At 44.2% G+C, this 10,439-nt stretch overlaps 2 protein-coding genes across 2 annotated transcripts; both read right to left on the reverse strand.

The window, feature by feature from the left end:
• Positions 1 to 2,698: 2,698 nt before the first annotated feature.
• On the reverse strand, positions 2,699 to 3,419 carry LOC115252195 (balbiani ring protein 6). Its single transcript, XM_029846729.1, has 2 exons — positions 3,403 to 3,419; positions 2,699 to 3,242 (listed from the first exon to the last, which is right to left on the reverse strand). Exons 1-2 carry the CDS (start codon positions 3,417 to 3,419, stop codon positions 2,699 to 2,701), a joined length of 561 nt encoding a protein of 186 aa, XP_029702589.1.
• A 4,544-nt stretch (positions 3,420 to 7,963) lies between these two features.
• On the reverse strand, positions 7,964 to 9,980 carry LOC101079627 (ADP-ribosylation factor-like protein 4C). Its single transcript, XM_011616921.2, has one exon. It carries the CDS (start codon positions 9,520 to 9,522, stop codon positions 8,944 to 8,946), a length of 579 nt encoding a protein of 192 aa, XP_011615223.1. The 5' UTR covers positions 9,523 to 9,980; the 3' UTR covers positions 7,964 to 8,943.
• Positions 9,981 to 10,439: the final 459 nt, after the last annotated feature.

Below are 10,439 nucleotides of genomic sequence, written 5' to 3' on the forward strand. Positions count from 1 at the left end.
GGGTATAAACGGTACATACAGAATTCCAAGAGTTTATGGAGTTTAATAAACCGGCAATTACATGGTTATGGGACAGAGCAGCAGGTAAATGAACATGGCTGCTTTAAATTAGAAATAAAATAATGATCATACTTTATAACGCTAATGACACGGTTATTCATAATCAATAACTGTTATTACCCCTTATTGTCAACACATTATGGAATTATTATGATTATTATGGGGACGGCAGTGCCTCAGACTGTAGGAATTGTGAGATGAAAGAGCCTTTGAATTCGACTCTCAGTTGTAGACCAAAAATGGAAAATCCATTGATGAAGAAGCTGGGACATTTCAACAAAGCACCAGACCCCCAAATCCAGATAAGCTTGGTTAGTCTGTCTCTGCTGGGACAATCCTTTGAAGATCGGGTATCTCTGACTACAGCTGGGACTGTAACTGTTACTCAACGGATGAGTTACCAAAATAGTACCCATTTAACTAATAAGGTAAAATAATTGCAGATAATACACATTATTCTATTACAGTATTAGTGTTCAGATGACCAGTGATCATAAGATCTTCGGTTCATCTCCAATCTATTTTCCAATCCTGGAAGGATATCACCCCTACAGACAACAAAAATAGTCAACATTCTATAAATTTAGTCACATTAGAGTTATATTGTTGGTTTCTACCCATAAAAAGTCTTCGTTGTCCATCTCCATGTAATTGAACACAAAGGAATTTTAGCCAGTACTGGGGAGGATCTTTCTAAGCCAACAGTCTCATGAAGAGTCCTGGAAGCACAACACTAATATTAAAAGTTGCCAGAAGGGGGAGCCAGAGAAGCGCTCATTATTTAAGGATTCACAACCTCCACCAATGCAGTGGTCTATATGATGCTGCTGCAGCAAAGGAATAAATAAATAGGCTTATCTTATTCCATCTACCATTAGTATAGAAGTAGGCCTAATGTCTTTTTAAAGACCGACAACTTTCCATATTAACAGAACTTTAGTCCAGAGTCATAACTTATATTTCATATTTGATTTATAAGTGGAGAGACTCAAGCAATAGTGACTTAAGCAAGCATTGTTGCTGAAGTCTTTCTTATTCCTGGAATCAGCACACGATTCAATAACTGGCCTTGATAATTACTTGTTTGAACTAAAATGCCACTGTATGCGAGGCCTGCAGGGGAGATTTCCCAAGAGCAGATGTGACTTCCCTTGAAGCTTTAGGCTCTCTCTCTCTTTCTCTTTCTCTTTCTCTCTCTCTCTCTCTCTCTCTGTCTGTCTCTCTGTCTCGCTTTCTCTCTCTGTCTTCCTCTCTCCCCCTTGAGCAAAAGAAACAAGTTTGACTTACATTTAGTTTTATTACTTTATTGTTTACTTTAAAGTTTTAGTTTGTCTCTTCCAACAACAGGGTTCACTTCATGCTGTGCATGTCTTACGTGTTGGACAAGTCACAGCGAGTCAGGAAAACACGCCCCCATGTGACCGCAGGCTGCTGCGCTGCCTTCCAGCATGTGCGTGTTGCAACTTCCCATTTCCTGCCGCGTCATTGACAGGAAAACAGCAACGCTGACGTCTGAAACCTTAAAAGGCTCTATTGCAAGATCTGAAGACAGCGGTTACGCAATCCATAAAGGCAGAAGTTCAATCCATCCATCCATCCATCCATCCGTCCGTCCGTCCATCATCCATCCATCCATCCATCCATCCATCCATCCATCCATCCATCCATCCATCCATCCATCCATCCATCCATCCGAGTTACTTTACAACCTTGCACACAACAAAATGGCCATCAGAGAATTCTGCTGTCCAGATTTCTGCTGTCCAGCTGGACACTTCCACCCTCCTTCTGCCCTATCTTTTGTCTTTTGAGCCCATCCGTAAACACTGAATAGGAAAGTCCTGAGAAACCAACCCTGCGTGGGAACCCACAAAAGCTCCATTGTGTCAGCTCTCAGCTCCTCTCTCCACTCTGACCTGTGACTGCAGGAAACCCCTTTCATTGGCTCAGCCATTCTCCCTTTTACCTCTCTTTTGGGGACTTGCTCTCAAGGTTGTAGCACATCAGTCTGCTCTGGGTTGATTTGGACTGGATTTGGTTTGCCGACCTTTGGTTTTGGCCTATTTATGCTTCATACCGGAAGGACCCAAATGATATAGAAGTTTTCTTGATGACTTAGAACATTATACGTTAGAGGCTGTGTGTATTCACCCTTTCACGCACACAGGGGTCAGTTTCACTTTGTCTTAACATGCATCCCAAGGGAACTGGTTCTGACAAGTGTGTTTTCACCTCATACCATTAAAGTGGCTCCTTCCACTCAAGTACAGCATGGAACAGCAATGAGGGGTCTAGTCAAATGAGGACAAGTGGGGACAAATGTCAGTGACAAAAAATAAGAAAATCTAATGAAAAGCTTTACTTTTAGACTGTTGGACAGAAATAGAGCTCTGGGTTTTTGCACACATCTTGATTGATTTCAAGCGTGTTAGGGCGAGTTGAAAACGCACCTGAGATTAAGATTTAAGAGGAAAAACCAACAACTCTGACATCATTTGACATCATTCTGTTTGAACTCATGACGGTGGTGAATGTATGGCAAGCGTGCAACATTCAGCGTGCAACAGCACAATTACTGGTATGCATGATGGACGTCATCGCCTCTCAGCAGTAGTGCATTTAAATCTTTTCTTAAAAATCAGTTGTACATGTGACCTGGTCTGTCCTTTACATCTGGTCTGTCCATTACATCTGGTCTGTCCTTTACATCTGGTCTGTCCTTTACATCTGGTCTGTCCTTTACGTCTGGTCTGTCCTTTACGTCTGGTCTGTCCTTTACGTCTGGTCTGTCCTTTACATCTGGTCTGTCCTTTACGTCTGGTCTGTCCTTTACATCTGGTCTGTCCTTTACGTCTGGTCTGTCCTTTACATCTGGTCTGTCCTTTACATCTGGTCTGTCCTTTACGTCTAGTCTGTCCTTTATGTCTGGTCTGTCCTTTACATCTGGTCTGTCCTTTACATCTGGTCTGTCCTTTACATCTGGTCTGTCCTTTATGTCTGGTCTGTCCTTTACATCTGGTTTGTCCTTTATGTCTGGTCTGTCCTTTATGTCTGGTCTGTCCGTTACATCTGGTCTGTCCTTTACATCTGGTCTGTCCTTTATGTCTGGTCTGTCCTTTATGTCTGGTCTGTCCGTTACATCTGGTCTGTCCTTTACGTCTGGTCTGTCCTTTATGTGTGACCTGGACATAAAACATCCAGAAAGAAGACACAGACTATTTGTTCATTTTTCTCCCATTTTGAAATATACAGTGACAGAAGTGTCAAAGTCTAACTGAACTCTCAACAAAGCAGCAACCAGGTTTTACAAATGAAATCTGTGACTTTAGTATCGGAGAGTACTGGTGATTAACCTCCATCTTTACATTTTACATTTCCCCACTTTTTTTTTTAACTGTCTCCGTTAGGCATCCAAAGAGATAGACGGTGATGTTGACTTAATACTCACGTTTACGACAAAGAACAATTCAGCTATAATCAGGAACGCAGGAGTATAAAATTAGAGGGTTTGGGATTTACTGGGGCCGCTCCCAGCTGCATGTCTTAGGACTGTGGGAGGAAGCTATTGGAGGACCTGGAAAGAACCCTTGCAGACTTCTTACCCCTCTCTATTAACACAAGGACCAGTGTGTGACATGAGTGTCAGTGCCCTCACAGAGGACGCATGCTCGTCTTATTAGCCTGCATCCTCCCGTGTGAGGTTTTTTGGCTGCGATAATAAACCCACACGGGAAATGTTTGACTTTCATGTTGGATTAGTGATGAAATGAACTGAGGGGTAGAAGAAAGAGCCTACGCTGACTTGTGTCTGCAGGAACTTTGAAAGGATCCTGAATTAAGAAGGTCTCCCCTAATGCTGTTCCCATACTTCTCCATTTGAGTGACAAAGGCAGAGCGTGGAGAGGGTCAGGTGACTGCTGAACAACCATTGTGAGGGTGAGGGGTGGGAGGGGCGGCTGGTTGGAGTTGCTGGTGTATGGTGGGGGTTGCCGTGAGAATGCAACACAGTCCCAGTGCGTTTCTTCCCGCCACAATTACTGGTTACAGTGGTCCTTTAATCCACCCCTCAAAGAGGCAGATTCCCTTTGCTCCTGCCATCACAGCCCAGAGTGGCAGGATGGGCTGTGTGTGCTCCTGGGAGCCTGGGGAATCTACCCCAGGGGACGTTTCCCCTTTAACACCCCCACTTTACCTCAGTAACATGATCAAACGAACACTACAGGTGTTTAACAACCGAAATAAGACAGTTGAAAATGGCTTGAATGCAAAAAGGTAAAAGGGGAATGGGACAGGTTGGGGGGAGGCCAGCCCGTGGGGGCATTCCATGTTACCAACTTACACAAAACACCTTTTTATGGCAAACAATCACCACAAACTGTTGCACTAGGGAAAAAAGGTCTGTTTTTGATTGTGGCTGCATTCAGGGGACCACTGAGCATTAGATTCTTTAAAGCCACGCCACGCTGCTCTTGATCTTTTCTGCCACAGAAAGATTTCAGGATGTAAGACAACACATCTGCACCTACCTGATCTTATTTATCTTTATTTGTGTCATTTAGCTGTTTCAAGTTTAGTCTTTTATTTAAATAGATTTTAGCTTTTGTCTCTGTTATTAGCGTCTGTGTTTTGCTCTCTGTGCTCTTCTTCCACCCCCTTGCCTGAGGTCAATGTCTTTCTCCTCTCTCTATTTACCTTTCTCTGTCTTCCTCTCTGCACCTGTGACTGTCTTGTGTTTTGTTTGTCTTGTCTTTCTACTTTAGTGGTTGTATGTTGTACAGACCTGTTTCATGTATTTGGATCTGCTGGTCGCCATGGATGACCTGTTCACTCTCAGTAAAGCTTCATTTAGCTTTAATTAAGCTTTATATTTTATCCTATTAAAGTGGCACCTATCTGAGTCTCATTAAGCTTTAGGCACCTAATGTCACCACTATTATTACCATTATCATCATTACCATTATCATTATTATAACTAGCATGAACATTGTTACAAGATACCACAAATCTTCTTAAAAATCATTGGTGTTATAAAGATATATGTATGCTGCTAACAGTTTGAATTAGCAGTGCTCATTTTTGTGTGTGTGAAAAGAAGACCGGGTTTAATTTGAACAAGTTGTTCCTTTTGTTGTTGGCCATTAAACTAGATGGAACGTGATTCTGAAAAGTGTGGAACATTTGAGTCTGCGAGTCCTGAAGCATCTGTGCAAACACGCTAGCGTTTGCACTGAAGCGGCCGCAGCAGCATCGAGGGGCTTGTTTGTTCTTTCGGTTTGTTGGTCTGAACTCACAGTCTGCTGACACATTTAAAGGTTAATGTTCAACACTGCGGCCCGCGGTGACTCACTAACTAACACTGTTATGCTTCACAGTCAGACTCTGACAGTGTTTACTCTGCTGGGCTCAGAAGGGATGTGATTTAACCTCTGACCTTGCCCTTCCCCCTCCAGCTGACTGGCTTATCTTTCACAGGATTCCTTCCTGGGATAAAGAACCTTCGTCTTTTACTAAGCCACAGCTTCATTTTATGATATTTGCTTATGACTTGAATGCTCCAAAGACTATATTTTTATTTACTATTAAGTCAAATTTACCTTTAAATACTTGCGGCACTAGAATGTTGCACCCGTTTCTGCAGTAGAACGCGACAGATCTGATGATAAAAAGCGGGATTTATTTATGTTGCCTCACTTTAAACACTCACTTCTGCAGGATAAAGAGTCAACTCTAAATTCTGGTGATTTCTCTGTGGGAATGCCAGGTTCCCCCAACCTCTTGAGGAGGGAGGGGGTTGGGGACAGGTTTTAAATTACTACTATCTGCACTGTCACCACTGCCTCCGACCACATACTGCGGTGCACGTCAGGTTAATAAGACAGGGTGTGGATGGGGGGAGAACGTCTCAATATGTGTAGTTTTGTCACTAAATCCAGCTAGCAAACAAAACCTGACATGCAAGCGACTGATGCTGAGGACGGTCATTCACATTTGATGAATGTAAACTCTGAAAAATCCCTTTTGTGTCAGCGCCTTCGGGGTGTAATGAAAAGAGCCAGAATATTCCCGAGTTGGTGTCAAATCTGTTGACCAATTATCCTAGTGTGGAGCAGTTATATCGGAACTTGTCCCCTTGTCACTGGTCCGAGGCAGGAATTCAATCTGGACAGGTTACTAATCGTCTACTGGGCTTAATAACAAAATGTCTCATTAGTATATGATGATGGATTCTAAAAGTGAAGTCAACTAGTTCACCTTATTTCACCTGTTAGTGCTTCTGGGAATCATGCTTGTGGCTGTGCTTGCTGAAGCAGCAAGATGGGAAAAACTGAAACAAAAGAAACACTGAAGCTCTGAGGCGGTGAAGAAAAACAGGGAAAACTAAATGCTCCTCTTCATTTGCATGTGAAGAAGAAGAAACCTTGTCTTCAGGGAACTTTGACCAGCCCACTGGGACCCCTGGGCCTCCTTTGTAGCCATCAGTTAGCGCCTTAAAGTCCACAACACTATTTGCTACCTACCCTCAACCCTTTTGTCAGGGGCAGAGATGAATGACTAAATACAGAATGCAGGATTGGAGCCCTGTGAGCTGATGCATAGTTAGAGTCAGGTTTATGTGAACATTTGGAAAGTTTAAATACAAATATGTGCCTAAAATAATCAAAATTCTGACCTTCCATGTTTCTATTAAACCCACTTTTTGACCATTCTAATGGTCGTGAAACATAATGTACAGGAGGGAAGACGAAACCAGCTAAATATCCCCCAGGAAGGGGTCCAAGATAATTAGCTACAGGAGGTGGAGGTGGTTGTAGTCTGTGATGAGGTTTGGGACCAAGTTGTTCATCGACCTTCAAAGGACCAGCTTAAAACCAAACCAAAGATGAGATACAAAATGAATTGAAGATATTGATTCTTGAAATAAGAATAAGGTTTAGTTTGTCCTTTAATTTAAAAGACCAGCCCAAAACAACTGTGTAACAGCGGCTGGAACACAACCAAAAATTAGACTAGTAACCAGGAAAAAGCTAATAATAGCTGACAGATGTCAGAGGGGACGCCTAAAGAGGAATCTGTGACAAGAAGAGTCAGTGAAATTACAGAAGTACAGAAGTATTTATGCCCTGAATTCAACAGTGGCCCATTCATGCACTTCAACTTTCTAGAAAATGTCTTATAAATGTCTTATTCCCATGCTGCGTTTTTCCATTTTCCACCATCATCATACAGTGAAAGCTTCTACCTTGTGTTGCTCTTGAAAAGCAGCGTAACATTCTGGCCCAGGCTTTGCTGTGGCTGCTGAAGGAAGCGTGGAAGCACATGTGGCTCGGCGCTGTCGAGGGCCCGGCAGCTGCAGCGCAGCCACAGTCCAGCAGATCTGCAGAGCGAGCCAGCAACTCACAGAAATCAAAGACTATCAAGCTCGAACAACAAGTCCTTCCCAGTATTTTGTGTCTGCGTGTTTGTGTCTGTGCACGACTCTGGGCTTCACCTCAGTGGGGGCGTCTGAGGCCATTGTTTCCATATACAGTCGTGTTTCTGCTCTCAGACTTTTAGTCTGCCGCTGAACACGTAGCAAATCACACTAAATAAACTTGGAGGGCCCAGATAGACGACTACGCTGCCTCTCAGGAGAAACTAGCTGAGGAATCAACACTTAATGCCTCCGCATTACATTTAAGAAAGGAGCCAATCTGATGAAAATGTTAGTCCCACTAAAAGGGTACTGCAGTTCAGTTTCAGGATTTTTCCAGTTAAACCAGCAAACACCCCCATTAATGAACAGTGATGTGAATGAATGAAAGTCTGGACCAGCAACACTGCCTGGAACCAAGTGATCCTCCAGTGATGCTTTCAGGTTCAGCGTTGTGCAAGTCTGAATTACAAACACACTCACACATCTTTCTTTTTTCTTCCACTCTGAAATTTTATTTCGTTTGAAAAAATTAATAGAAAAAAATCCTTCACGTTGTCAGTAGATATACGACCGTGTTATTATCTTTGTCACTGTTGCAGAGTTAGAATATTTAAGTCAGTCGCTTGTGTAGTTTCAGCAGAAGGCGACAGGAGGAACAAAAGTGTGTGTCTGTGTGTGTGTGTGTGTGGGGGGGGGGGGGCTGTGCTGATCAGTTGCAGCATGAATATTAGCAGCATTAACAGTCTGTTTTCTCACCGAGGACAGAACGACTGTCTGCTCTCCATCTTGACAGCAGAAGGTCCCAACAACGCCACAATATTACGCAAGATCTCCACTGGCAACCTCAACAACAACTTGTTGACAAAAAGCTAAACTCTTCAGGGTGGCCCACGTTTTGAAGTGTACATAAGTCGTTGGCAAGTAAACCCAAGTTAAGTCTAAATGGCGAGAAACACCATCAGCGATTTGATGACGTAGCAGAAATTGTCCAATCTTTTAATATAGAAAACATAAAATACAAATTTGACCTTCTTATGACATAAACCATGTGGATCCAGGCTCTTATCGACATAACACAGCTTGAAACTGTAGAAAATGAAAGTGCAAATATGTGACACTATCCTTAGTTGGCCCTCTGGGCAAAAGTCTGTTTTTTCCACCTATATCACTGCTAAAATAATGATAATAATAATAATAAAAATTGTCTTTTTTGTGTCTAAAAGTTCACTGCATCTAAAATCCAAGACAAGAATGACAGTGAAGGAAACCTGTGATGTTCAGGATCTTCTGTGACCTTCGGCTTCTCCACCGCGTTAAAAATAAAAGGGGCCAGCCCGTTTCTGAACCTCATTTCACTTGAGGAATATATTTTTATATATATGTATTTGGTAAAGCTTATTTTCATTTAAATATATCCTGGAGTCATCAAGGCATCTGTCACAGCATGAATGCACAGCCAACTGCAGCTTTCACCGCTTCTTCTTCTGTTTGAGGGATTTCCTTCTCTTCAGGATCATCTCGTACAGTTTGTCCATGCCCTCGTACAGACCCTCGCCGATGATGGCGCAGGCGGGCTGGATGTGGTAGGTGGTGGAGGGGGTCAGCTCCGGCAGGGCCAGCTGCTTCTCGATGTCCGCCACCGGCAGGGATCTGGGAAGGTCCTGCTTGTTGGCGATGACCAGCAGCGGGGTGCCCTGGTTCTCCACGAACTTGGTGACTTTGTGCAGTTCGGTCTTGGCCTCCTCCAGTCGGTCGACGTCCACCGAGTCCACGACGTAGATGATCCCATCGGTGCAGCGGCTGTAGGACTTCCACAGGGGCCTCAGCTTCTCCTGTCCCCCGACGTCCCAGAAATGACAGCTGATGCCCTTGGCGGCGCCGTTGCCCAGCCGGATCTTCTCGGTGTTGAAGCCGATGGTGGGCACCGTGTTGACGAACTCGTTGAATTTGAGCCTGTAGAGAACCGTGGTCTTCCCGGCGGAGTCTAAGCCCAGCATGACGATGTGGAGCGACTGGAAGGCGGAGATGTTGGAGAAGCTGTTGCCCATTGTGACGCTCGGAGGTGGTGGAAACAAAGCGGCTCAGGAATATCCTACGAAACGCATAGTGCCAGGGGTGCGAAATGCCTTCAGTCCGTCGAGGTTATAAGGGAAGGATTCATAGGACTCAGCCCGTCGTTGCATTAATATTCTTCTCACGCAGTCGCCTCCATCCTAAATGCGTGATCCCAACACCGCATCCACTGTTACGGGCTTGCAACCGGTCCTGCCTCAGCAACCAGCCCGCGCTCCATCGGCCCTGCTAGATTCTCTTCCCGCTTCGGGTTAAGGTTCCAGGGATCATCCGTCGACCGTCGCTGCAGCTGTTTCCGTAGTGAGGCTGGCTGGTAAAAACAACACCGCAAAACAAGAGGCGGCCCCGCACGGCTCCACCCCGCCGGGACAAGCGCCAATGAGGCGGCGGTAGAAGTCCGGAACTGTTCCTGGAAGAGAGGCGCCGAGTGCACGTGGGAACGCAACTCCTCTGGATGAAACCCTCACTTTTAAAATCAATGATATGTGTATCTGTGTTCTGTGACAGGAGTTACGCAGTGATGCAAACCGTTATCTCAGTTTGGGTTCAGCTTACGCGCTGATATCAAAACACTCACGGACAACAGCGCCCCCTCCTGGTAGAAAAAGAGAAGCGCCGTAAAGGGAAGGATTCAAATTGTTTCTAAAAAGTGTTTCTGAAAGTTCATGATGAATGCGAGCACTCCTGAATAGTGAACTGTTGATGCTACTGGATGTCTTCATCTGTTAATCATTGTATCATTTGTTTAGCAGAGAATGTATCACCCAAAAAAATATAAATAGTGATGACACACACCATTGACAGCAGCACGGTTCATAAGTAATGAATCACGACTGTTTACAGCCTCACTAAAGGTGAAATCAATGAAGCCACTTTAGTCTTCAGCAATGCA

The sequence above is a fragment of the Takifugu rubripes genome, chromosome 1 (genome assembly GCF_901000725.2).
Source record: "Takifugu rubripes chromosome 1, fTakRub1.2, whole genome shotgun sequence".
In the NCBI taxonomy this organism is placed as follows: Eukaryota; Metazoa; Chordata; class Actinopteri; order Tetraodontiformes; family Tetraodontidae; genus Takifugu; species Takifugu rubripes.